This window comes from Buteo buteo, chromosome 7 (genome assembly GCF_964188355.1).
Source record: "Buteo buteo chromosome 7, bButBut1.hap1.1, whole genome shotgun sequence".
Taxonomy (NCBI): Eukaryota; Metazoa; Chordata; class Aves; order Accipitriformes; family Accipitridae; genus Buteo; species Buteo buteo.
In genome coordinates, this window is record NC_134177.1 from 42,528,108 (window position 1) to 42,555,983 (window position 27,876).

At 50.1% G+C, this 27,876-nt stretch overlaps 1 protein-coding gene across 1 annotated transcript; it reads left to right on the plus strand.

The window, feature by feature from the left end:
• Positions 1-172: 172 nt before the first annotated feature.
• CPD (carboxypeptidase D) lies at positions 173-27,870 on the plus strand. The gene is made up of 21 exons (XM_075032802.1): positions 173-886; positions 3,422-3,669; positions 11,465-11,607; positions 12,337-12,506; positions 13,111-13,478; positions 13,896-14,087; positions 14,999-15,166; positions 16,362-16,471; positions 16,928-17,030; positions 17,504-17,646; positions 18,212-18,381; positions 18,978-19,289; positions 20,538-20,733; positions 20,985-21,120; positions 21,934-22,083; positions 22,505-22,600; positions 22,696-22,760; positions 22,921-23,052; positions 23,445-23,630; positions 23,948-24,047; positions 24,719-27,870. The coding sequence occupies exons 1-21, from the start codon at positions 213-215 to the stop codon at positions 24,943-24,945; spliced, it is 4,089 nt and encodes a 1,362-aa protein (XP_074888903.1). The 5' UTR covers positions 173-212; the 3' UTR covers positions 24,946-27,870.
• Positions 27,871-27,876: the final 6 nt, after the last annotated feature.

A 27,876-nucleotide genomic window follows, 5' to 3' on the forward strand; every position in this document is an offset into this window, starting at 1 on the left:
CCCCACCGCATCGTGACGCAGCGCTCCCTACCGCATCTCATTGGCCCCTCACCGCCTCGCCCTAGCGGCTCCTCCCCCCTCCCCCGCCGCTCATTGGCGGGTGGCGGAAGGAGCGCCCGCCCCTGGGCGGGGCGAGCCGCCGCCACCGCCTCCTCCTCCTCCCGCTGCCCGGCGGCTCCGCGGAGCGGCGAGGCCGGGCGTGCGGCGGGGCCATGGCGAGCGCGGCGCGGGGGCTGCTCGGCCGGGGGCTGCCGCCGCTCCTGCTCCTCTGCGCCTTGCTGCCGGGCCCGGCCCGCGCCGCCCACATCAAGAAAGCGGAGGCGGCGGCGCCCGGCGAGGCGCTGCGGTACCTGCACTCGGCCGAGCTGGGCGAGGCGCTGCGGGCGCTGGCGGCCGCGGCCCCCCCGGGCCTGGCGCGGCTCTTCAGCATCGGCCAGTCGGTGGAGGGACGGCAGCTGTGGGTGCTGCGCCTGACGGCGGGGCTGGGACCGGAACGGGCCGGCGAGGAGCCCGGCGGTTCGGTCCTGCCCGGCCGGCCGCAGGTGAAGCTGGTGGGGAACATGCACGGGGACGAGCCGCTGGCGCGGCCGCTGCTGCTCCGCCTGGCCCAGGAGCTGGTGCGGGGCTGGGCCGGCGGCGAGGAGCGCATCGGCCGCCTGCTCAACACCACCGACCTCTACCTGCTGCCCAGCCTCAACCCCGACGGCTTCGAGCGCGCCCGCGAGGGCGACTGCGGCGGCGGCGGCGGCGGAGCGGAGGGCGGCCGGGAAAACAGCCGCGGCCGCGACCTCAACCGCAGCTTCCCCGACCAGTTCGGGGCCGCCGAACCCGACCTGGAGCCCGTGCCCGAGGTGCGAGCCCTCATCGACTGGATGCGCCGCAACAAGTGAGTGCGGACCAGACGGGATCCCCCAACCCCGGCCCGAAACCCTCGGCTCCGCTCCCTGGGGGCTTCAGCCTGCTTTCAGCCTTTCCCAGCGCTTCCTAGCAGGGCTTGCCGGGGGGAAAAAGACCCCAAGCCGTTTCTCCACCTCTTTCTCCCTGGCCTGCCTCCTGCACTGAGTTGGCCCTTTATGGCAGCTGGGGCCAATCCTGCGCCCAGCGACCCGGCTAACCCTCGTACTGGGTAGCGTGTGCGGGAGATCAGTTCGGTGGCTGCGGTTTGCCGGGCACGTGCCGAGGAGCCACGCTAGCCCCGCTGGGCACAGCCCGTGCCCTCAGCGCGGCCGGGCCTTCCCGGTCTCCGTGGTCATCCACGTGCTTCCCTTCTCCAGGAGCCCGCAAGCTGGAAACTTCTTGTCCGCTTTGTTTTAAGCCTGTCTGCGGGTCTTGCTGTTGGGGGCGATAAGGCTTTCGCCATGAGCTGTGGGATGCTTAAAATATTTGGGGTTAAGTGCGTAGCCGGTCTGTGTACAAACATGTTAACAGAGTTGTGTCAAGCAGGGCTTCCCCCCGTCTTTGTGTTTTATGGAAAATTCCCTGGATTTAGCAATAATGCTCTGTGCAGCAGCATTTCCAAATACAGGCCCTGTTCCTGCAGCCCTCTTCCCCGTCTGTCCTCCTGTCGAAGCGTGCAGGGCTGAGCCTTAAGCGCCCACGCTGACCCGTTCGGCTCTTGCCTTCCAAGAGGGTGGATGGTGGGAAGCTTCTGTGCCTGGAGCGGGGCAGTCCGGGAGGGGAGATGGCACCTTTGAAGCCCAGCTCCGGTTTGAGGCCCGGGGCAGCCCCAGAAAGCGCAGTGGCCAGACTGGGCACTGTCTCTTCATTTGCAGTGTGCTCTTTAGAGAACTGTGGAAGGTCCAAACCACTAAGGTCAGTGCAACCAACCATATGAAGTTGAGCAGAGAAAACCAGAATGCAAAGTCTGATCAGATACGAGCAATGCACTGAAACAAACTGTGGCCATCTTCCCAAAACGGGGATAGAGAGAGAAACGGAGAGGGGCTGGCTGACGGCCGCAGTGCACTGTAGGGCTCTTGGTTGGATCCAACCAACACACACAACGTTTAGTGTTATATAATGTTTGCTCAGTTTTAGGGAACAAAATTTGCTTGGACAAACTATCTTTATTAAAACTTGGTGGATGGCATTGCCCATGGGGATTATTGCTCTAGAGGAATTTCATTAACTGCACCAGTAATTGCTTGTCCTAAGGATCCTTTGGGACAGCTCTGATGCAGCAGTTTGCACTGAAATCCCTCCAGACTTGGTTCAACTCAAAATTAGTTACTAGGGAAACTAATGTGCATTCTTAATATAATTTTGAAAATACCTTGGGCTTTTTTTTTTTTTTTTTGAGTGAGTGTTTGAGGTGGGATTTGCATGTAAGCCAGGGTGAAACAGGAAGAACACGGTGCTTTGTGCATCTCTCTGCCTGGCAGCACCAGTTAATGCTGGTACAATTGTTAGACTAACATAACCACTGATAGAAAAATGAATGGGTAAACAGAACTGTTTGATTAAAAAAAGAGAGAGCACGTGTAATGCAATTCGTGTGCACTATTTTAAGCCAGGCAAAGGTCTTGGTCACGTTACCTCTGCTCAGGAACTAAATCCCATTTGACTGAATGAGGAGGAGAGCGCTTTTTCCCTCAGTGCTGTATTTGGTGGAAAGAGGAAGAGCAGAGACAATTACCTTTGGGATTCATTGAAATGCTTATGCTGCCCGTGGTCGAATTAAAGTGTGATACAGGTCATGCTATGCTATATTTTCTGACTTGGGATTTTAACGGCTCTGTCACATATCCAGGGTTTTTTTGTGCAAGTCAGTTCTGTTGTACCTACCAGATGTTGCTCAAAGCTTGACAAAGAGCCGTGTACATTGCTTTATGTGCAGGGCACTGCTTGTCTGTCATGGAGTTTAAGGGCTTTGTCTTAGGCTGCAGCAAGAAACTTGTTTCATCTCCAGTAATGCCAGATGTCAGTTTGGGGAGTGAATAAACCAGTCCTGAGAGTTGGTTTATTACAAAAATCTGCTGACATCTCCAACGTGCTCCCACTCGGACACTGTTCAGACCCTCTGACAATCCTGCTCACTGTGTTGGAGGCTGCCGTTAATATGAGGGGATACATCTCCCAGGACTGTGTATCTTTTTGTCCAGCAGTAGCTGACTCAGTGTTGGACGAGTGCATATCTGTTAACGTAACCTTGGTGTGGCAGCAGCTCCACAGGCGTTCTCCCAGCACAGGGCTGATGGAGCAGGGTCTGATTGCTTCCTCTTCCCAAGTGGTGTTACTGCTGGGCACCTTGTCCAGTGGGCGTGTTTTGCCTCATTGATCCCAAATAGAGTTTGGAGGCTCTTGAGAACACAGTTTGGGTGGGAAGGCAGCAGAATAACTGGTTGGGCAGCTGTAGCCACCTTCCTGTTGAAATTGTTCCAGTATGACTCTTTCTTCTTTTTCTTCTCCTTCCCAACCCCAGGTTTTTGCTCTCTGGCAATCTTCATGGTGGCTCAGTGGTTGCAAGCTATCCCTATGATGACTCTCCCACACATAAGCCCACAGGAGTCTACAGTAAATCAGCTGATGACGAAGTGTTCAAATATTTGGCAAAAGCTTACGCGTCACATCACCCCATAATGAGAACTGGCAAACCCAATTGCCCTGGCGAGGAGGGAGAAACCTTCCAGGATGGTATCACAAACGGTGCCCAGTGGTATGATGTAGAAGGTAAGCTGTGCTGGTGAATTGCTCTAACTGCTAGCTCACCTAACAGAGTGTCTTGTAGAAAGAGTTTATTGCTCCTGCTGAGAACTGACATCCAAACCAGTGGTGATTATCACAGAGGAAAGGACGGTGGGTGAAGTGATATTTTTAACTTTGAATGTGTTCTAGCAGCTTGAAATGAAGGGAGGTGGCATCACGGGCACACCAGTAAGTGCTTGATGAATCACAGCTTGGGAGATGTTCATAGGGAAGAGATCACAGCAAACTGGAGAATTCTTCCTGACCCTGTTAGATGCTGGAGAGTTATCCTGCTTGTGGCAGGCTTTGTTTGCCAAGTGAACTGTCATTAGGTCTCTAGATGGAGTATTAAAGGTATTAAACCAATGCCAGTATTCCGTGATGTTTTTTTTAACCTCCAAACTTGTAATTTTGTAAATGATTATAGAATAGTCTGCTGTAAAACTACGTAAAACTTAAATGCGTGGTCTGAGCTAAGCTAGCTGCTCTCGCTGGAAGTGGGGTAGGCAGCTTTTCCATGAACTGCTCTGCTGTTAGACCTGTGCAGAGGGTGACAACCAGCACAGCCTGTTCTCATCCACCAGCGTGGCAGGATGTAGAAGGGATCTGAAATTCAGTTTGCTGGGGCTTCTAGGAGAGCTCCTGATCACTCCATTAGGCAGCTGCGTTGGAGGTGATCTGAATATAAGCAAATTATCTCCTGGTGTGCACACTGCTTGTGTGGAGGTGGCTGGCCTGGCTCAGCCACGCAGTGGGCTGCTCTGCGTGCGTTGGTTTTGCTGTAAATGGGATTTAAATGACAGATTTTGTGACGAGATGCTCTTGTGGAAAAGGCTCTGTGGGCTGGCAGAAAGAGAAATCTTGGCCATGTCATTAGAAGAAGTTACACCATTGCCATGGCCCCTCGGCGGATGTTGTACAACCGTGGCCTCGCCAGACTGTGCAGAAACTTCTGTGGTGAGGACACAACAAAAAATTTGCATAAATGATCTGAAGAAGTTGCGTTGCTTTGCTGTGCCTGGACTGCTCTGCTTTCCCTCATGCTAGGGCTGAGGGATGAAGGTGGTAGTGCTGAGCAAGCAGTGACATTGAATGTTGTTTATCCTTCAGAGCTTACAGCTTAACAAATTCTATTAAGACGGTGTATTTCCAAAACATAGGCTTCAGAGCTGACTCCTATCTTAACCCTGCATCCACCTTGCTTGGGAAGGAGGGAGGGGGATCTATTATTGGGCCTGAACACATCACCTCTGTGCTGGAAGAGGAAGTCTTGATTTCAGTGGTGGCTGAATCATTCCCCAGGATTTCACTGATCAAATAAGATCTTATGTGCAAATAAGATGCAGTTTTATCTCTTTCTCTAGCACCTGTCTGCTTTCCTCCACCCTGTTGAGCACACCAGCCCTGGTGTTTGCTGGCTCAAGGTTCACTCTGCTGCTGTGAAAAGTCCAGCAGGAGAAAGGTTTGTGTAGTCTGGTGAATTTGCTTATGGGGGAACAGGATATCCTGGATGATCTGTGCCGCCTTGTTCTGGTGACAGTCGTTACCAGCAAATACCTCAGCTGGGAAGTTTGTTAGCGGCAGCTCTAATGTTTTCTGCCCTTGTAATGAAGTGGGATGGGCGTTCTCGGAAGGGAGGGTGGTTCCAGAGCTTTGGGCTTGTGTTCCCCTGCCCGCAGCGAGCAGCATTTTTCACTGCAGGTTTAACGTCTTTATCCTCCTGCTAGGATGTGGGACAGCTGGCTAGTGGCTGTGGCGCTGGTGTGTGAGCCTTTGAGGCTGCCTTTGTCTTGCCAGTGAGCGGAGCAGAGGTTTCACCTACTTTCCTTTCGCAGGAAATGGCAAGGTGTGAAGTGAGACTAGTTTGCTCTGTGCTGCCATTGCTGTGGCCTATATTATGTCCAATAGCCTCCAGCATTCAGCCTCTGCAGAAGTAAACTCTTTCGCTGTGACAAGCCGCAATCTCGGGCTCAGCGCTGATGGCTGTAGGCAATTCGCGGGCAGAGATTATAGGGAGGGTGTACCGGCACTAACTCTCAGAACGGAGCATTACTGAAGTTGGAAGACAGGAGCTGCTGGGCACCTGTGTGGTCTCTCCCCTAAGCAGTAATTTACCTCTCGTTGCTGTTAAAGATGCACACGTGGAGGGTGATGGCAGCCCTCGGAGCACGTCCCAGGCTGAGGAGTTCATGTAAAGTGTAACCCACGGGAGGTGAGATCCAGGGGAGAGCATGGGTGAACTAACAGATACCGCAGAGGCCAGTACACGTGTATTTTGATGTTGTGTGAAGTTACTGTGTCCCTTCAGGGATTGTAGGTGTTAACGTTTATTTTTAGTGGTGGATGAAGAGCAGGCAAAGGGGAGTCAGTTGTAGGCAGTGTGTGACAGAAGTAGCAAAACCACCACGGTGGCTCTATTGAGTCATCTGATTCGCTCAGCTCCGTGCCAAGGACTGTTGAGCCTCATACTCGGATCAGGAGGCCTTTCCCAGTGATTGCAGAATTTAAATGTGTGGTAAAATGAGGCTGGGGAAATCCCAGTACTCTGCAGGAGCTCCCTGGGCTGAGCTTTAGAGAGAACCAGAGCACAGAGTTCTGTGAACGATGCAGGGCACACGCTTCTGGCCTCTGGATCAGGTTGTGCCAGGAGAGACTGCAGGCTCCAAGTGAACTAAAGCCAGGAAAAACAAAGAAATGAGAACATAAAGTCTCAACAGGTGGAAATTTTCCTGCCACGTTTTATCATGTGAAATCAAACATGCTGGAAAGCAAACTGCCATGGGATTCATTGTCCCGGAGTTACCAGTTCAGGTTTATGCTGGTGCCAGACCCCATTAACTTTCATGCGAGTTTGCAAACAACCTCTTACGCGAGTCAAACCAAGGTGGCAAGTACAAACCATTGGAGTAATTGTTAAGGTCAAGTGTGCACAGAGAAAGATGGCTCTCTGCCAGGCAGCTGAATTCAGCTTCTGCATTCCAGCTGCTATAGATAAGCACGTTTGTAACTGGGTTGCTTTTTAGAGGCTATCTCTGTTTTACATGCTCTTACTCTTCCTTCCTTTTTAACCTCTGGGGGTTTTAACTACCGAGAGGCTGGTTCAGATCAAGTAAATGCGTGCAAGTCTGGTCGGGTGTATGGTCCAGATGATGCTTGGAAAGCGGTTGAGAAACCATTTAAGTCTTAGTCTGTGGGAGGAACGTGCTTGCCTTTATTTTGTGAAGAGCCCAGTTCAGAAACTGAATTCAACGTAACGTTTGATAGGGTATTTTGTGGGCAGCCTTGGAAGGTCATGTCGTTATTTGCAGTCCCTTCCTAAGAGTTTTTTTCCTTGCTAGTTTGACTCTCTGATGTCCAAGCGTTTGAGGTGCTTCTGGTGTCTACCAGAAGACACTTCTCAGGTTGAAAGTCGATTTAGGTTACATGTGTGCTTACTAGGTTGTTTTGACTGTGGTTACTAGCCACACTGAGCTTCTGAACAGCTTTTAGTGGTGTCAAACTCAGAGCAGTTAAAATGAGTGCTGAGAACAGTGGGTGCTTATGGCATCACTGTGGTGGCCTCTGTTTCCTGGGCATGGCAGAAGGCAGTTGCACAGCATGAGCTCTCGTAGAAGTTTTCAGCCATGTCTTTCTGGGATATGCACAATTAGCTGCCCTTATGTGTTTGTATGTGTTTTCATAAAATTCTTATTGGAATTCTTTCTTTCTTCTTGAGAAAAGTATTGGCTTGATGGTTCGAGGGGGTGATGCCTTTTTTCACATCTAACGTGAGCTGCTGGGTGGTGCTGTGATGGTGCAGCTCTTGGCAAGACCCTGCCCTCCTCTTTGAGAGAGGCCCGAGAAGGCTGCAGGGTTGTGCTGCTCTGGGCTGTGTGATGCAGCTGCTGGAGTTGGAGGCTCAGACCTCCCCTCCTCTGAGTTTTAATGATTGCAGACTAATAGACCAAAACATTCCTCTGCCTGTTTGGTGGTAGTGCTCACCCGGTCTCATGCTATGAGACAATTGGTTCTGTCCCCAGAGTAAGTGACCTGTGCCACGTATTTAATCATGTCTCTAGCTTGCTTTGTGCCATCTGCTCTCTCTGCAGAGCAGACACGACTATTTCTCTTCTTTAACTTAGCTGCAGGTCTCTTATCTCCTAATGTCTGTTCCAGCGAGACCTGGAATTAGAGAGGTTTCTGCATAGAACAGTTTGAAAATAGAGTCCTTCCTGGCTGGCCTGGAAGGCTTCTCTTGGCATGGGGTGTATTTATGGTATCTGGATCCCCGGGCTTGACTCTATAGAGAGCTGCATTCTCCTACTTGGCTGCCTGGTTTGAGCTTGGCAGGGAGCAGAGGCATGCTTGTCAGCGTGAACTCTGCGGCACTTGTGCTGCAAGAGGTCTGGGATCCTTCCCTGAAGTGCAGTCCTGATGCTCAAGGAGTGGGACAGAGCAGGAGAGAGCAGTCACTTGCTGTGACTGTAAGCTGCTTGCTTTTGCTTTGCTTTCCTCACCGGTGAAATAGGTATGATGCTTCATTGGGAGGCTGCAGCTTTATGGAGTGTGGGCTAGAAGACACCCTGTGATTAAAAAATGCTGGAATAAATCCAGCAAGTTATCCTAGATATTACCCAAACAGGTAGAGTAGAAGCATTGCAATCTTGACAGTCCTCTGCCTTGGGTGTGCTTTTTCTGCTCTGCTCCGTGAATGTAGTGCTCTGCTAATGGTAGGCTGTGTACAGGTTTCTCTTTACACCTCCAGATCTTCTGTGTAGCCAGGAGAGGCTGTGCAGATGGTATGTGGAAAAATAAGTCATTCCATATGCTGTAAAAATAACTGTCCTGCTCTGCAGCCGGGCCGTGTGAAGGCCAAATATGTGCAGCCGATACAATCCAAATTTTCAAGCATGCAATGGACTACTTTCTCAAAGAGACAGTTTTACCAAAATTGATGTAGCAAGCTCTAATTTAGTCCGTTGCTGCTCTATTATGGGTGAGCATCTGTCCTAAATTTGCTTGAATGGCAGATGAAGCACTAAATATGCTTCATAATGGCTCTGGTTTACGTATGGATGTTTTCAAATGCATTAGCGTCCTGCCATGAACAGATGGTTATAGGCTGGCAAATTGTTTCACTCTGCATGGTGTTTACTGGCGAGAGAGCAGCCTGCTGTGGGTTACTTTTTGGAGCCTGGTAACAGGAGCTGAATAGAACTACGTATCAGATTCACAGGCCTTGTTCCTCTAACCTCTTGAACCGAGTTTGAGAGTTTTAAAGTCCTCCAACACTTTTTGGCCCCTTGTGCTGGACAGAAAAGTCTCTTTCCTGTTTTGATCTCAGCCCATGCACAAGCTGCAATGCTTTTTCTGGCAGCAAGTGACGTTTCATTTGTTACAATAAAAGTTTCGTGTTCCCTTAGCAGCAGGCTCCCAGAAGAATTGAGAGGAACTGGGACATCTTTGTTGTGGTACCGTCCCGCACATCTTCCCAGGGGTCTGTTCTTCTAAATCCTACTTTATGCTGTCAGTCCATCTCTGCTTTACCTGAGTGCAGTGGGGCTATTGAATTAAGAGATGCGGTCCCTGACCTTTTGGGACAGTGAATGCTTACAGCCACCACGTTTATTATAAGTCTCCTCTGCTGGGTAGAGTGCTGCTGATAGCTTTTCCGGGCCGTGCATTATCACAGCCTCTGCAAATGCCAGGTAGTGCATTTGCACCGTGGTATTGATCCATTCTGGCTGGTTAATTGGCCAGCACCCTGGAGGTTCCCTCGCTTGTGAATGACTAGAAAACTGCTCAGACAAAGCAAGTGAGGTTTATTAGCATAGCACAAATGTAGCACTTTGGTGGGCAAAGCAAAGGCTGGGAGTGCAAAGTATGCATTTCTTACAGACTTGCCTGCTGGGGTCCTGCAGGCTGGTGCCATGACATGTGCCACAGGCTGTCTTCTGCTTTCATTCCTCCTGAAGTTTGCATCTGTCTCCTGCAGAGCAAATGTATAGCTGTTCTGTGACAGATGGGCTTCTGAGAACCAGTTTGACTTCCTCAACTCATCTGGAAGAGACCCACTGCCTGCGCCCCTGGGTCCCGCTGACCCCGGTGGGAGTCGTTCAGTCGGTGTGCAGGGGTCTCTGGGCTGAGCGGTCCCAGGCGCGGCTGTGCAGGTTGGGATGGAGCTGTCTAGGAAGTGGTGGCCAAGGTCATGGCGTGCCAGTCTGCCTGGATTGTAACTGAATAAGGTTGTGTACCCAGAAGATATCATCAGTATGCATAAAACTTAGCGTGGTGTGTTTTCCATGCTGAAACAACTGCCTGATTTGGTGGTGGTGGTGGTGGGAACGATCCTCTCATGTGGCCATGACATCTGGCTACAGTCATGTGGTGGGATTTGACTCTGAAACCTGTTTCACAGACTTGTGGTGTTTTTGGAATGTCCTTTTTACTGTTGAAAGCTCCCATGAATGTTTAGAGGGCTGAACATTTGCAGCCTTCAGCAGCATGCTGAATTCTGAGCTCCTGATCATGAGTGTTGATACCTGCGGACCTCAAGTCCTGCTGGTACGTGATTCATTCTTGTTTGAGAAACAGGTTTGCTTGCTGAGGGTTGAACGTCAGCTTCAGCAAATGGGGTCAGGACACTTGCTGGAACAAGGTGACCTTTTCAATTCATAGCAGTGCCTGTGGTTTCTCTGAAGGGCAAGGATAGCAAGATGAGCTTAATACTGGGAAATGCACTCCTGTTTTCTGGTGCTGGTTTAACACTAAGCTAGCAAGCTGTCCCCAGGTGCTGCAACATCCTTAAATTGATTTGAGTGTGTTGCCTTAAAGAAGAAATGTGGGAGGAGGCTGGTGACTTGGCTGGAGGTCTCAGAGAAAAGAGCAAGTTTTCCAGTTCGCGTTTCTCAGGTGGACAAGTCTGTGTCCTGTTCTCCTCTTAAAGGACCTGGCTGCTGCGGGGTCACAGGAGTCCTCAGTGGTGAGGGAGGCATCACTGCGCTCCCAAATCAAGAGGAGAGTTTCCTGAAGGTGACTTGCTGCAGTTCACTGCATGCTGTCACCACGTCAGACCTTGTCAGGCTTTCTGCTAGAGCTGCTTTAAATATCAAGTAAATGGGGACCTTCAGATAAGAAGTTGGAGGAAAAGAGCAGCTGAGGAAGTAGAGAAGGGGAAGCATTCTTCTCATCTGGAGTTTTGCTAAGAGTTTTTTGGTAGAAGAGCTGTGTGGTCCTTGAAACTGATTTCTGCATGCAGATTCGAGCTGCCACCTCCTGGGTTGATAGTCTGGTGTGTTCTTTTGTATCAGAGGCCTGAAGCTTATTTGGGTGGAGTAACTTCTCTTGCAGGAAGACCTCACAAATCTAAAGGTACCTTGGAACACATAGTGAAGGACTTGGCAGCAGTAGCGTTCAAACCTTGGTGTCCCTGCCCTGGCACACTGGATTTGTAGTGTCTGGAAAATGTCTTCACAGTAGAGTGAATCCGTATGAATTTCCAAGTGCTCTGCTGCTGAGTTCAGCTGACAGAGCAGTGAGACTGAAGGGACTGTCATCTTTGAACTGTCTGTGGCTGATTTGAATGGCCAGCATGCTGGTTACTGGGAGAAATGGAGCTCAATCTTCCCCAGCACAGGCTCTCACAATGATCTGATCTTTCCTCCTTAGGTTGTTCACTCTGGAGCTAGGGCAGCGTCACGGTGAGATGCTGTGGGGGCTGAAGGACAAGCGAAAATGTGCGTCCCATGGTGGGATGTCTGTGCATTGCTCTTTGGGACATGTCTCTGCCTCATTTTCTTAGGTGGGATGCAGGATTACAACTATGTGTGGGCCAACTGCTTTGAGATCACATTGGAGCTGTCTTGCTGCAAATATCCGCCGACCTCCGAGCTTCAGCAGGAGTGGGAGAACAACCGGGACTCTCTCCTTGCTTTCATTGAGAAGGTAGTGTGGGCTGGGATGGGGCATGGGGACAGCAGCTGTGAAACCCACGTGTCCGTGGTGGACTGAGAGCGCTGTGTGCAGTTGCTCTTGTGGCTTTGTTTGCTGCAGTTGCTGCGCAGAGATTGGTGGCTACAAAGCTGCTGTGTATCTCTGTGGTTCTGCCACAGTTCCCACATCCTCCGTGATAGCAGCGCTCTGCTGAGAGGGGTCTCGTGGGGTTGTGTTAGAGGGATTGGTCAGTGCAGATCTCACTAAGTAATGCAGAGTATCTGTATAGCCTCACTGCTGTGAATCTCCAGTGATGTTCAAAAGCACCAACACTGCTGAGACCTTGGCTTGCAGAATCCTCTGCCAGGCTGTCTCCAGATGCCCAGTGTATGAGTTGAGTAGGTGACAGTTTAGGCTGGAAAGGGAGGCAGCTGCCTTTTGTCCCTCAGTATGGTGTGTAACCCTGCTATGTTCATATTGTTGTGTGCCCGTGTTGATGAATTAGGGGGTTTGTTAGGGAGGATCAATTCTGAGATCTTGCTGCCTTCCCAGTGCATGCTTGAATTCCTGCCCTTGCCATCTGGCCAAGCGCTGTCTGAATCATGGGCCCTTGAATGTCTTTGCCTGGCAGCTGTTCTGCTCTTCTGCATTTGGGGAAGGGCAGGGGGATATTGCTGGATGAGGACACGGCTCCCCTGATGTTTCCTGTCTTCAGCCAGGCTCTTGCATTGTTTTCCTCAGGTCCACATTGGTGTGAAAGGCTTTGTCAGGGATGCAGTCACTGGAGCTGGCCTGGAGAATGCGATCATTGTTGTTGCCGGTATTGCTCATAACATCACAGCAGGCAAATTTGGTGATTACCACCGACTGCTTGTGCCTGGGACCTACAACGTGACCGCAGTTGTAATGGGGTAATGTCTCTGTGGCAGCCTGCATGCACACTGCCAACTGCTCATGTTTCTTCACTTGATTTCTTCCTCCAAAGCATCTTGTGTATTTAAGGGGCTTGGCTGGAAGCTGCAGCGGTAAAGGACTCCAGCTTAGAACTGCAGCTGTGTTTGTTCACCCCATGCCCTGCTGCAGCAGGGTGCTGTTGGGTGCACAGCATTTCTGTCACCTTTGTTTGATTGCTTGTATCAACTTGCATCTTACTTTTTGGGCAAAGGGAGAAAGTGGAGTAGGGTTGCCCCAGTAAGAGTTTGTGTTGTCTCAAGGCTGGGTGTGAATGCGTAGCTTGCCCCTAGGCTAGCCCTGTGATACGCCTGCGGCTTCTTCCCTGGTGAGTCTGTAAAGAAGAACTTGTGCCTCTGACACAGCACGGACAGCAGCGTAGCTGGGTCCGGTGGCAGCGGGACGAGTCCAGTCAGCTTGTTCACTGGTGAATCTCTCATGTAGTCGTTAACATCCCAGTGCGTTCAGGCTGGGAGGAGTAGGCTGGAATGGTGGAGAGGCTGCAGGGGTCTTTCCCTCTGTTCCGCAGAGCCTCCTTCCTGAAGCCAGCTGTGTTTTTCACAGTTACACACCAGTGACCAGAGAGAACATCGAGGTGAAGGAGGGAGCTGCCACAGAAGTGGATTTCTCCTTGCAGCCAACTGTAATGCCACCAGCTCTTAACGTCACGCAGTTCACAGCAACGCCTGCTCCTGTCTCTACCATCACCCCCACCCCGGTGCAGGCAGAGGCCCCAAGCCCAACCTCTCTCCATCAACCTGTCCAACCTGTGGACTTCCGCCACCATCACTTCTCAGACATGGAGATCTTTCTGCGGCGGTATGCCAACGAGTACCCCAACATAACTCGACTCTACTCTGTGGGCAAGTCGGTAGAGCTGCGGGAGCTCTACGTCATGGAGATCTCTGACAACCCTGGCGTCCATGAAGCAGGTAACGTGGGAAATCCTTTTAAGCGAGGCACTAGTCCCAGACCCTTTGCTTTAGGAGACTGTGGGCAGAGCAAAAAGGAGCGTAGAGCTGGCAACTGTCTGAAGAGACACTGAGCTGCTCCTTGCAGTATCATTTCTAAAAAGACCAGGTGCAGTGGGTGGCACTAGTGTGAGTTAAAGTGCATTGCTGGGGACATCTACGCTGGTTGTGGAGCTCTGGGGACAGAAAGACCAAGCGGCTTCCCTGAAACAATGTTTGTCCTTTTTGGTGTTGTGGAAGCAGAAGGGTAAATTTTAGGTAAATGCCCTCTGGCCCTGCAGGAAGGCCTGCGAGTGCAATGCTCAGGGTGGTGAGATGTCTCCAAGCTTTAATATAAGTGGTTATAATTGTCTCTTTGGTGTGGCCTTATGTATTCAGGTGAGCCAGAGTTCAAGTACATCGGTAACATGCATGGGAATGAAGTTGTGGGGCGAGAGCTTCTCCTGAACCTCATCGAGTACCTCTGCAAGAACTTTGGCATGGATCCTGAAGTGACAGACCTGGTCCAGAGCACCCGGATCCACATTATGCCGTCCATGAACCCTGATGGCTATGAGAAGTCCCAGGAAGGTATTGCTGTCTGTGTTGAAACATCTGTGGGGTTTCTAGCTCTGAGAACAATCCTTTGGGTTCATGGTACCTCTCTGAGAAATCTGGAAGCCTTGCTGGAGCAGAAGTGCTCTCTGCCCAGGGAGGCTGGGAAGGGACTTGGTGCGTGCCGTGGGAAGAGTGGGTGGACCCTGCACTGCAGGATGTGGGCAGCCGACCGATGCTCGAAGCTGTTGGAGAGAGCTCTTATGCTTCGGCAGAGCTATATGTTGCCCCTGTTTGGGTCCCCTTATGGTTTGTGGCTATCCCAAGGCTTATTTTAAAAAAAGACATTCCTTTGACACAGCTCATACTTGCTGTGCTTTGGTCCATGCTCTTAGTAACATGTGATGCGGGAGCCAGGCTGTCTGCAGAGCACTTGTCCAAGGATAATATAGACTTTTATCATGATGTTGAAATTGGCAAAAACATCCTTCAAGGAGGTCCTTAAAACTGCATGGCTCTTGCAGATTGGCAGAACAGAGTCCATCCAGAATGATTTTCTGGAAGCAGAGCTCTGCTTGGGTTTAACAAAGAACTTGTCCGGCTGGTTTCAGAAGGTGAGCTCTGAGGTTTCTGCGGTCGTGACATCCGGCTGCTGGGATTGTTCATGGTTCGCTGCCTTTCTGCTCGCTGTGGTCTGGCTGGCACTGAGAGCCTGTGCAAACACCTGCTGAAAGGGCCCCCGGACGCCTCTGTGTGCAGAGCAGGCCTGTCGCTGAAGGAGAGTGTGGGGGTCCCATCACTCTGGGGTGTAGGGAGCCAGCACTGTTGTGCTCTCTGCTGTTTTCCGTGAATTGATAACTGTAAGCTCTGTAGTAAGAGGATGAAGCCTCTGAACTAAAGTGGGAGCTTGCATAGGGTGCAAGCTTGAACGTGTGTTTAATTTTCAGGAGACAGAGGAGGTACCGTTGGCAGAAACAACAGCAAGAACTACGACCTGAACCGGAACTTCCCAGATCAGTTCTTCCATGTGGCAGACCCTCTGCAGCCAGAAACTCTCGCTGTCATGACCTGGTTAAAGAATTACCCATTTGTGCTCTCAGCAAACCTGCACGGAGGTATGGCAGCCAAATCGAGCTCCTTCCTTTGCACTGAGGTTTGAGGGATGGGAGTTTGCAGGGGTATCTCTGTAGCGTTCTAGGCGTGAACTGGAGCTCTTGCAGAGAGCTCTCTGCCCTTGGCATTGCTGTGAAATGGCAGGGGCGAAGGCAGCCAGGTTCCTGCAACAGGGGTAAGGCCATTTGCAAAGGGCCTACACAAAGAGTAAATCAACCCTTTTGTTCATGCTGCTGGAAGATGGATCAGAAGCCAGAAACAGAGGGTGAAAACTGTGTCCCCAAGCACATTTGTAGGGAGTTGAAGAGGCTGCTGGGAGGATCCCAACCACTTCTCTGAAGGGAGCACATGGATTGGGGAGTAGCTAGCACCCTGCCTGCTGGGAGATGGGGACGGACTCTCTTGTCAGCGGTTGCTCAGCAGCTGGGTCTGGGAATGTGATATAGTGCTGCGGCTGTTAAAGGCTTCATAGTATTTATAAAGTGAAGGGAACACATTGTAATCCTGAGGGTTCCCTGCCTTGAATCGCATGGCAGAACTATGAAATTTGCTGTAATTTAATTATCTTTTTTGGAGTGATCTAAATTAAGTCTCTGTATTACAGCTTATTCCCTAGACAGTTTGTCTGCAAGCTTGTAGCTGTGGTAACTCGCAGGTGGTTGCCTTGTGCTAGCATGTTTAATTTTGTAGTGCAGAAGTACCGTGTGTGGGTACGAGGGAGCTGGCGGTTCTCCAGCAGCGGTGGTGTCTGGGGTTCCACGGTGCTATTAGTACAACTTGCTTAGAGAAAGCTTCAGTAAGCAAAAGATGTTATAATCTGTCAGCGCTCACAATAAACTCCAGAAGGCTGAAAAACTACAGCGGTTGGGCCAAGGGCACCATGCATGTTCTAGGAAATTCCTCCCCTTGCTTTCCGTCCTCCGTGAAGACGATCATTATGAGTCTGTGCTCATCCCTTCCACATGTAGGAGCCAAACCTTTGATGTGTCGTGGCTTGGGTTCACCTTCCCAACTGGGTGCGGTCTTATCTCTTCCTGTGCTTTTGTTGACTCTTCTAGCCACTGGCTTAATACTTTGTTTAATGCCGAGTCTTGAGAAACGGAAGACTCTTTGGAGAAAAAGAAAAACTTCCCATATTAGGCTGAGGGATGACTTGGAAAGCGTGCAAGTACGAGTCAAAGCTTGTTTCCCCTGCAGGTTCTCTGGTGGTTAATTATCCCTTTGATGATGATGAACAAGGAATAGCCATATACAGTAAATCCCCAGACGACGCTGTGTTTCAGCAGCTGGCGCTTTCCTACTCCAAGGTAAAGCTCTAACTGGAAAACAGGCACATCCTGCTGGGTTAACTCCTGATGCTGTTGGGAATCTCCTGAGCGGCTGGTAGAGGAGGGCGCAGATACTGTGAGCACCTGGTGTTGCAGGCACAGCAGAAGGGTCCTGTGGGAAGCTCTTGTTCCGTGACTGGATGTCCAGCATGTTCTGTCTGCAGGCGCTGTGGGAGGAGTGCTCTGTGCAGGCACAGGGGCCAACACACTGAATGGTGGTAGAAAATGCTGTACACGGGCCGGGAGGAGAGCAAGGATGTCTATGGGTTAGGGCTGGCTGCGGGTGCAGTCTGTTTGTGTTGCAGTCATACAAACACGTGTCTACATGAATGTCTGTGTTTGGTAACCCCAAGTGTGTGACTAACGTTAGAACAAAAGTGCCAGTGGCTGTAGAGTGCAGGCTCAGCTTCACATGTTGTATCTTGTTTTTTTTAGGAAAATACAAAGATGTATCAGGGAAGCCCTTGTAAGGATATGTACCCCACTGAGTACTTCCCGCATGGCATCACTAATGGCGCTAAGTGGTACAACGTTCCAGGTAAAGTAGACCCTAAGTCTCTTGCATTGTGTACCTCCAAGTTAACGTACGTGCAGCTTAAAGAATTTAGCCTGATCAGTCGCAAACTCTACATTGGTCAGCCCACATTACTGGGACTCAGGTTTCTTTTATAACCTCTTAAATAATGTACCCAGATAAAGTTATTCCTGGGGGAAGGAATTTATAGGGTAGTTTTTCTGGCTATTAGGAAAATGGTTTCATAAAATTTTACAGCAGTATATTAGCATGAAAGGTATTTACAAGAAGGATGGTTATTTGTCTGCTGTTTTGGCATCCCTTTGAAGCTTGAACGTTGCCCTGCGTAAAAGCCTTCTCTCTTCAGCTATAAAATGCATGCTGTAGTTTGTACTTCATCTTTCTCTGCTATCTGATTATTTTTATTTTTTTTTGGAGCTTTGGTACAATTGCCTTCAGGAGACCTTGTCAAAACTTTTTTTACATTCCTGTTGTAGGTGGGATGCAAGACTGGAATTACTTAAATACGAACTGCTTTGAAGTGACCATTGAGCTGGGCTGCGTGAAATATCCAAAAGCTGAGGAGCTGCCAAAGTACTGGGAGCAGAATCGTCGATCTCTCCTCCAGTTCATGAAACAGGTGAGACACTTTGACCCCAAGCAATTGTGTGAGCTGCCTCTGGGGTTTACATTAGACGTGCCAGAATGAACTGGCTAGTCTGCAGGCTGAAGGGAGTGCTGCTTCCTGGCTAGACTGGGTACCTGCTCCACAGAAATCATTCACATCAGAACCCGTCTCGACGACTCCTCTCCACTCCTTCTCAACATACCAGAAATCTGTATGGAAACAGCAGCCAGGTGATGCAGGTGTGGCCTTGTTATTTACCACTACTGGAGTGGTCTTTAAGTGCTGTTCCCATCTGAGTCCAGGGCTGGTGGTAGTGCAGCGTATCTGGGGCATGAGAACAAAGACGTGGAGCAAACAGTGCTGTGGTGGCACCCTGAGCCAAACAATTGATCTTTGTCCATGCCAGCTGCTGGCGAGCCTAACCTGAACCCCTTTGGAACACGTTGCTCCTCTGGGAATGCTGAACCTCCTGGGCTGGGATCTGGTGGGATCTGGGTGTCTGCACTCCCGCAGCGATGTGTGGGGTGGGAGGCAGAGCGAGGGCTGGCACTCATCAGGGCTCCGGGTCTGTGCACAGGTTCACCGCGGTGTCTGGGGATTTGTGCTGGATGCGATGGACGGAAGGGGCATTCTTAACGCCACCATCAGCGTTGCCGACATCAACCACCCGGTGACCACCTACAAGGATGGAGACTACTGGCGCCTCTTGGTCCAGGGGACGTACAAAATCACAGCGTCTGCCCGAGGGTAAGCAAGCCGTGGCACAAGGAGCAAACAGCTGCATGATTGACTTCCCAGTCAGGAGTAGTTCCATCGCCTCTGCCTACGGCAGATGTAGGCATGGGTGTTTCTCCTACCCTCTGGCCTGTGCAGAGTTAGCTATGTGATGCTACCCTGGTGTCAAAGACTGCGCACCTGGCACTGGTGTATAATCCAAATCTTTCCTTGTTTGGAGGTGGTGTGGGGAAGGAGTTGATAACTTAGTGTCTCTAGGGGAAATTCTCTTGCAGGCAGCTGCCCACAGAAATGACTTCATCACTTCAACCACTGCCAAAACCTCTGTGTTAAAGCAGCCTGACTTGTTGTCCTGCCAGTCTGCCACGTAACCCTGTAACACCTGAGCCAAAAGCAGCTCAGCGCCATGTTGGGCCCTGAGCTGCTGCCTGTCCTCCTACCACTCCCATGTCCCTTTGAAGTGTTCTCGCTCTTCATTTCTATGCTTCTCACTTTTGGCTGGGGAGCAGTAGCAGTCCTGTGTGAGTGTCTAGTCAGGAAGGAGGATGGCTTGTTGTGTGAGGTCTCAAATGCCTGATGTTTCCTTGTGCCTTCTCTTCCCTGGGCAGGTATGATCCAGTGACTAAGGTGGTTGAAGTTGGCAGCAAAGGTGGGGTGCAGGTCAACTTCACTCTTTCACGGACAGACATCAAAGTGGAGGAGGGGAAGGTGCCGGTCTTGAACACCCCAGACACCAGCGACCCCAGCGAGAAGGAGTTTGAGACCCTGATCAAAGATCTCTCTGCTGAGAATGGCCTGGAGCGCCTCCTGCTTACCTCCTCAGGGGATGTCTCTCCTTATCGATACCGCCCTTACAAGGACCTCTCTGAGTTCCTCCGAGGCCTCAATCTGAACTACCCACAAATCACAAATCTCACCAGGTAAAAACTCAAAGCAGCAGTGCTCAGCTCCTCCCTGAGCAGCAGCCTGTGGTAGGGAAGTAGTGAAACGATGAGCCATGAACGCAGCGCAGAGATGGGGAGCTCGTCCCTCCCCTTCCCTGTGGTCCCCAAGTTCAAGGGAGCCCCGTGTGTAAGGGCATGGTGGCAGAGCATTATCTACAGGGACTCGCAAATGCATCCATGTCCTTTTTCCTGAGATGTCATTTTACTGACTTAAACCTAGGGTGCCGTCAGTTCCCCAGGGGTGCCTGGGACTGGCAATATTCCCAGCATTGATATGCCAAGTTTCTGCCAATACCTCGGTTCCATGGTCTCCATTTCCTCCTTTTTCCAAATCCTTTCTGACATCCACCCTGCTAAAGAGTTCCCAGCAAAAGTGATCAAATTTGACTTACAAATCTCAGATGGCCTGTTTTGATGGTCTGCCTTCAGATTTTAATTCAGTAGTGCGAGACATGTTGGAGTTAGCTTGCCCTGAGCCAAGGTCTCTGCCCTCCTGCAGGAGGCCAGCTGCTGCAGTCCTCTGCTTTTCTGTGTGACCTGTAGCGCTTACCCTCTGTCAGCTTCAGAAAGCACAAATCTCTTTGTCCCAGGACCTCATTTGCTTGTTGTTACCAGGCACAACATGCTCATGTGCTGTCCCTGCTGGTGCCAAGGCTGCTTTTCTGATCTGTAGCCTCTATTGTCCTTCCAGTTGCATCAGCCCCGATTGTGTTCCCTGCTTTGCTTGCATTCAGTTTGCTAACTTAATGGCATGACTGTAGCAACAACTTCTGCATTACTGGAAATAGGCCTGCTTTTGTCCTCTACACCGGGTGCTTTATAAATTAGTTTGATGTCCAGATGTATCATGCTCTGAAGGAAAAAAAAACAAACCACCGCCCCCCCCCCCCCAATATTGGAAGCACAGAAGGATTTAGCAGTTCCACATTTATCGTAGTGTCATAGGCTATATAGAGATATATGGAGCTTTGGGTGTCCTGTACATCTGGACCTGGATATAATCTTACACAGATGCTTGTGTTCAAACTGATGTTCATAGTGACTTCTGTTCGGTGCTGCTGCAAATCTCTCATGATGTGGTTGTGTTTTGTGTGTCACTTGTCTTTGCAGCCTCCTCACGGAGGTTGGCAGCAGTTCCTTTCCACACCGGGATTTCTCCTTAATGTCAGGTTAGAGGTGCGCTCTCTTCCTGAGCTGACGCTCTGGTTTCTCATCTCTTGGCAGTTTGGGTCAGAGCGTTGAGTTCCGTCAGCTCTGGTCCCTTGAAATCTCCAATAAGCCCAACCAGTCTGAGCCTGAGGAGCCAAAGATCCGCTTTGTTGCTGGTATTCACGGAAACGCTCCCGTTGGTACAGAGCTGCTCCTGGCACTGGCAGAATTTCTTTGCATGAACTACAAGAAGAATACTGCTGTTACAAAGGTGAGGAGCCAATGCAAGGGACTGTCTTGGAGCCTTCCAGCTATATCCTGAGAAGACAGTGCTCATTGGGAGAGACTTGCCTTGTTAACACTGGCTTGTGGCTTGCAGTGATCCTGTGCATAATGGGGCGGTGTTGTGAGATCCATGGGGCGAGTGGGAACCTCTAACTGCAGTTCCTAGGCAAATGAGGTGTACAGAGAATGAACCTTACTAATTGCACTTTATGTACTGTTTCTTCTCCTTTTGTTCAGCTGATTGACCGAACACGGATTGTGATTGTGCCTTCCTTGAATCCAGATGGACGTGAGATAGCGCAGGAGAGAGGCTGCACATCGAAGATAGGCCAGACTAATGCTCATGGCAGAGATCTGGACACAGACTTCACAAGTAAAGCAAACTAAAGCAAAGTGATGTGTCATGTCCCTGTAGAAATGCAGGCTGCTGTAGAAGTCTCCTGCTAGCTGCTCTAGGATTGGGTGTATTTGTTTGGTTACAGGGTCTACCTGTAAAGAGAGCAGTACTCCTGCCCTGGAGCTCAGGCAGCACAGCTGCTGGGAGGCTTCCAAAGCTTGGATCCCCTTTACAGATGGTGATTTGCAATCTTTTATTTGCAAGGAAAAGACAAAGTGGAGTTCTTTAGGAATAGTCTGGAGGTCGGATGACACCTAATGTATTTTTCCTGTTAACTGATTTCTTTCAGTCCTGGATTTCTGAAAAATACCCTCTGTTTGTGCTCCCCAGAAACAGTCTCCTTTTTTCATGCTTTTCTGTTTTCCATGTAACTGCCTGCTATATGTGTAGCACTGTATCAGTGCTATGCCCACCCTTCCTGGGGACAAAGTATTGTCTCTGGCCAGGTTTGGCTGGGATCATCCCAAATGCTTTCTTAAGAAAATGTCCGTTTGGTGACATTGAGGAGAGCAAACACACGTGAAATACCTTCTATATCACAAAAGTAAATAGCTTGGGAAATAGTGACGTGTCACATTTGTTTAGCTTTGCAGACGAATTCCCCCCATGGGTAGTGTGAACTAGGTGGTTTATTTGATCTGTCAGGTGCATCTGCTGAGATCTAACAAATACCTTTTAATACATGCAGCAGACTTAATTTCAGACATAAACAAAGAATGTACTTCTGGCCTCTCAAATAGCAGGGGACTGTTATCAATTCCCTTTTCTATTTGTTGTTCTGATTTACAGGCAATTACTCCCGGTACTCGGGGACACGAGAGCCTGAGACCAAAGCCATCATAGAGAATTTGATATTGAAGCAGGATTTCAGTCTCTCTGTTGCGCTAGATGGAGGATCTCTGCTTGTCACTTACCCATATGATAAACCAGCACAGACAGGTATGACTAACTCCTCCAGGGCCTTGCACGTACAGTTACCCTCGGGTTGTCTTTGCAGAAGTTCATGTGACTGCATGGTGTAAGAGCTTTTTGCGCTGGTGGTGTTCTGTAGCCTCCTTTTGTGTTCAGCCCTTTGTGTGTGGAGTAGCCAGTCTGTTAAGTAAAGCTATAAAACCTCACAGGATTTAGCTAGGGATCAGAACACTTACCATTTCCATTCCTACAACAGTATTTCAACCGTTCTTCTGCCAAAGCCAGTACGAAGTCTGCTTTTGATACCACCCCTCAGTGTTAGACAATATCTGGAATGTCCCTGAAACAATGTGTGTCACTGTTTAATACAGGATTGTGGGACTCGAATGGGAATCTGCCCCTCCAGTGAATATGAGTTGCACTCTAAGTCTCACTTTTCTCTTTGTAGTGGAGAACAAAGAAACTCTGAAGCATTTGGCATCTCTGTATGCAAACAACCATCCGCTGATGCATTTGGGCCAGCCAGGCTGTCCAAATAAGTCAGGTATGTTTGGTTGAATCCTTTAGACTCCCCCGTCAGCTTGTGCTAGACACTGCTAGGAGCAGATCTGTCTGACAGCTGTGTTCTTGCTCTCACAGATGAGAATATTCCTGGCGGTGTGATCCGTGGCTCTGAATGGCACAGTCACTTGGGAAGTATGAAGGTACTTCATCACGGCACAAGGCTTTGCAGCTCTACTAAACAAGCATTAAAAAGCCTATTTGTTCTGATGTCTGGGCAAAATTTCCCCACCTCAAGCTGCACTTTGCAAAGCTTTTTAAATACCATCTCTTCTCTTGTAACTGTGGTTTTGGTTTTTGCAGGATTTCAGTGTTATGTTTGGTCATTGTCCTGAGATCACTGTTTATACCAGCTGCTGTTACTTCCCAAGTGCCGGACAGCTTCCTGGCCTGTGGGCAGACCACAGGAAATCTCTCCTTAGCATGCTTGTGGAGGTGAGCCACAGTCTGTGGGAGGAAATTCTGGCAAGGAGTGAAGGTAGTGGGATGGGTGGGGAGGGGGAGAGGAATAGAGCAGTATGGAGAGTCTTCGTGTTTTTGTTGGTGCTGTGTAATTACAAACAGTCATAGTTTAGACTGTATGAAGAACGGATTGAACAGAGGCAGCAAGTGACCAGGAAATGCATTGACATGAGAGTTAAACATCTGTGCTGTGTTGCCTCACGGTGGGCTAAGCAGTCCTTGCAGTATTGTGCACTTTTATTTATTATGGGGGTCAGGGATGGAGAATGGGCTGTATTTTGAGGGGAAGGTTAGATCCTATTTTAGTTACAAATGTGCCGTGTGCTTGGATCTGAACTTGAAGTGTTTGAAATGCTTTATTTCAGGTTCATAAGGGAGTCCATGGGTTTGTCCAAGACAAGAGTGGCAAGGCAATTTCTAAAGCTACCATTGTTCTTAATGAAGGCTTGAGGGTCTACACTAAAGAAGGTGGCTATTTCCATGTGCTGTTGGCTCCAGGTTTGCATAACATCAATGCGATAGCTGATGGGTACCAGCAGAAACATGTCAAGGTATGTGAATGTCCGTATCCGAGATCTTCCCCCCACTCCCTGTCATGTAAAGGCATCCCTGTTTGGGCTCTGCCTAGCTGGCTGTGTTTAGCTGCTGCTGATGTGCCCAGGGTAGCTGTTTTCTGCCTTGATACAATGGATGGGGAAGAATTTCCCAGCATAGCAGGGTTGTTTTGGGCAGTAGCTTTTCTTTCCATTGCACTTGTCTTTGGCATCTGCCTGGTCCTGCCCTGGTCAGCAAGTATCTCTTTTGTCTGGACACCTAACAGAGGTGCAGGCTTTGAGACACTCGGAGCTCTCATATCTTTCCTCTGCAGGTCTTTGTACGTCATGATGCACCCAGCTCTGTGTTCATTGTATTTGATACCGAAAACAGGATATTTGGTCTGCCAAGGGAGCTGGTTGTAACTGTTGCAGGTAAAGTGACACTTTTGATTAAAGCTTTTGAGCTTTGCTTTCTGTACAAGTTCATGCTGACAATGACCCTTCTTTTCACTGAACTGGAAAAGTAGCCTGCAGACTTAAGCCATCTCCTGCTTTCCCTTCTGAACACGTGCTTGTCCTTGCAAACTGGTCTAACAACCCTTGGATCTGGTGATGCTGGGCTAGCAGGAGGGAGGGAAAGAGGGAAGAAGGAAGTAGAGTGTTGCAAGGGTCTGAAGGGTCCAGAATGGACTTTGAGATGCCTAGAATGGGGAGAGCATGTTTGTGCATAGAGCTGGGAGATCTTGCTTCTTCCCCAAGATTTCTTTGAGGGGTGTGGCACCAGGTAAGCATTAAGAGATTTATTTTATTATTTTTTTTGTTGTTGAGGTGGCAGCTGCTGGGGAGGCTAGAGTTTATACCCAGTGGTCTGCAGAGAAACTCAATGATCCTATCCTAGATTGCAAGCACAGAAAGCTAGTGTAGTCCTGCTCTGGGAGCAGCTCTCTTGCATGGTGTGTCTTCCGTGGCCTAGGAGGAAGAAGTAGGGTCACAGTGAAGTGAGGAAAGTGGTTGTGACTGTAGAAGGGAAGAGATGGTGGCAAGCCTAGGAGCCTCTGGGGTAGGGGAACATGGGATTAACTTTAATGTCTTCTCTCTGGCAGGTGCCAGTATGTCTGCTCTGGTCCTCACCGCCTGTATCATCTGGTGTGTCTGCTCAATTAAGTCCAACAGACACAAGGATGGCTTCCACCGCCTCCGGCAGCACCATGACGATTACGAGGACGAAATCCGCATGATGTCCACTGGCTCAAAGAAGTCCCTCCTGAGCCATGAATTCCAGGATGAAACAGACACTGAAGAAGAAACATTGTACTCCAGCAAACACTGACACCTCCTGGGCAGCAAAGGAGGTTCCCATGGACCAGACCCTGTGGTGGGGGGTGATCCCTGTGGTTCAGTTTTGAAACATTAGCTTGCAGGATGTGTCCTCCAGAGGTGTGGGTGGCAGCTCCCAACTTCCCTCTATGGTTTGCTCTGTTCCCATGTACATGCAAGTCAGTGGGTGTTGGAGGCTGTGTTCGGGCTAAGGACATGGCTTGTTACATTTTTGGGTCAAGATCTGGAGGTTCACATGATGTTTTTTGAAAGGCAACTTAACAGGGTGGCCGGCAGAGTTCCTAGCACTTCCCCAGCATCTCAACACAGTGAGCAGATGGTGGGGAAGTGCCCCAAGACCTGCATGGAGTTGTAGTTACAACACTCCAAAGCAGTTTCTCTACCTGTTTTGATTTCATGTTTTCCACTCTGTACTTGGGGGAAGCCAGATTCACTTCACTCCACGTTCTGCAGAGCAGCCCTTGGAAAAAGACCAAAAAAAAAAAGCCCTTGGTTCTCAGCTGGTCCTTTGGAGCTTTTCCCCACCATGAGATGCTGTGGCCTGCTATGATCTGCAGTGGTTGTGGAGCACCTCTACTGTGTTGCTAGTTCCAGGCAGTGACTTCACATCCTGAAAGCTGGGGGAGATGATATCCATTCTTGATGTGAGCTGGAGAAAGGAGCAAATGTCAGAGCTTCAGTGAACTCTGACAAAGTTCAGTTGCTTGCCAGCTCTGTGGTACTGCTGTTCCTGACTTCTGGGGAAGAAAGAAACTTTATCCCCATCACCCCTGGTTGCTTTTCGTTTGTGTAGTAGACTTGGCCTTTGGGGTCTCATGTTAGTATTACAACAGCACAGTGTCTGAAAGAGCAGCTGAAGGTTGTTCTAAGCAAATGGATAACCTGTGGTGGATACTGTAGAAAAGCAATCAGTTACTGACTTCACCTAATCAGTTTTGCTCAAGTCCACCACTATTCAGGAGGAAACAGTGAAATCTGACCACTGTATTTGAGCATTATTGCAGCAGCAGGGAGAGGTCATGGGAGTATCCATGGCCCAACTTCAGTCTTAAATTTTGAAGAAAAGCTGTACCATTTGCCATTGTCCACCTAATACCGTTTAGTGATCAGAGCACTTTGGAAACGCTTTCTCTTCAAGCTCTGGTGATGGTAGGCATCAGATTAGCCTGCTGGCTTGGCTCTGTTCTGCTACTACAGCGTCCCTGAAGTACGTAGCAAGAGCTCCACCTGCTTGTGTGTCTGCAGTTGTGTCCGCTGCTGCGGAGGCCTGGGTGCAGAGCATGAGGAAGGGCTGAATGGCTGTGCTGAAGGAGAAGGGAAAAGCAGCCAAATTTTGTTTTGTAGCACTTGGCAGGAAGTTGGAAAGAGGAGCCACAGCATGCATCCCTAAGACACATGGGATTTGTGGGGAACAGAAGGGATGTCCAGAAGGGAAGAATGGCTGAAATGTTTGATTTTCAAAGCCTTTACGCATCTCTGACGTTCCTGTGCTTTCTGGGCAGAAGGCTGGGGTTGGAATAGGCACTTATTTTCTTGCTGCTCATTTTCTCTTTTAATTCTTGCCCCACTGACCCGAGCTCTGGGGTTCAGGAGCCTGGCACAGCAACATCTTAGGCATCTGTTCTGCAGGAGCCTGGGGAGGCCCACTAGTGAAACCTGCACGTGGTGTCTATGGGGGGGTGTTTGTACCCAAATGTATGATGGGGTCTGTTCTGTAGGGCTCTGACCTGGTCTCCTCTGGGGGAACAGTGCAGTAGGTTCCCCGCTGAAGGCTGTTGGGCCACGTCACCTGGGGAAGGAGCTGTTCCTCCCCTCTGTGTGCAGTAAATGCCCTTCCAGAACCACGTGCCTGTGGGCATGCTGTCATGCTCATCGTCTCAGCTGATTTTGTGCAGCTATCTGGAGGGATAAACACCCTGGAGGGATAGACACCAGCATACTTTCTTCCCTGTTCCACGGGGAATTATATTGCATGAAACATGTGATAAGATCTGGCTGGGGAGGTATGCTGGGAACAGGGAGATGAGGCTGAGCCTTCCCGGTGCTCCTGTCCCGCATGGCTGTGGCGTGAAAGAGCTGCTCTTGTTGCCTCTGTTCTGCAGGAGCCATGACCATCTCTGTGCCTGCTCCCAGCTCATTGTGCGGAACAGAGGATGGGATTTGGTCCTGGGCTGTGCCCTGTTGCCATGTGTAATGGGCTGCAGCACGCAATAGCGTTAGCCCTGCCTCATCTCTGAACTTTTCCTGCTTCTGAGGGCTTTAACAAGAGCCACAGCTGGGGTTTTATATAAAAGTTGAGTTCGCAAATGGCTCTTAGGGCTCTGTTTGGGCTTTGTTTGCTCTGGCAGCAGGTAACGGACGGAGCTGGCCTTGCTTTGTCCCACTAGCAATAAGTCTCGTTAGGAATCAGCCCTTTCCCTCTGAGAGTGCATTTTGCAATTAGCTTGGAGTAGGTGCGTATTTTTAAGGTGAGTGGATTTGAGATGTTTTTGCAAACGCGTGAGACTTCTCCCCGCAGCAGGACCAGGTGGGGTGTCTGGCTCTCGCTCCGTGCTCGGTGCCGCAGCAAGTAAGCGCTGGGCCCGTTTGTCGCCGGTGTGGGGAAGGCAGGAGCGGCTTCCCCTCCCTGTCAGTCTGTCTGTCTGTCCATCCGTCCACCCGTGGGAGCGCCCGTGCCCTTTCTGGCGAGGAGCCGGTCCCCCGCGGGCGCTTGCCCCTGGAGCGCGTCGGTCCGTGCACTGTGCCTTCAAATGTACGTTTTTAAAAGGGACTTGAATCGCCTTTTTCCCTGGAAGCGGGACGGGGCGGCGTGAGGCGAAGCCTGGCTCTGCCCTCAGCGGGGCCCTCTGTGTGGGTGGTTTTTTTTTTACCTGTATACCGAGATCCAATAATCTGTATAAAACTATTTTGATGTCCACCTGGC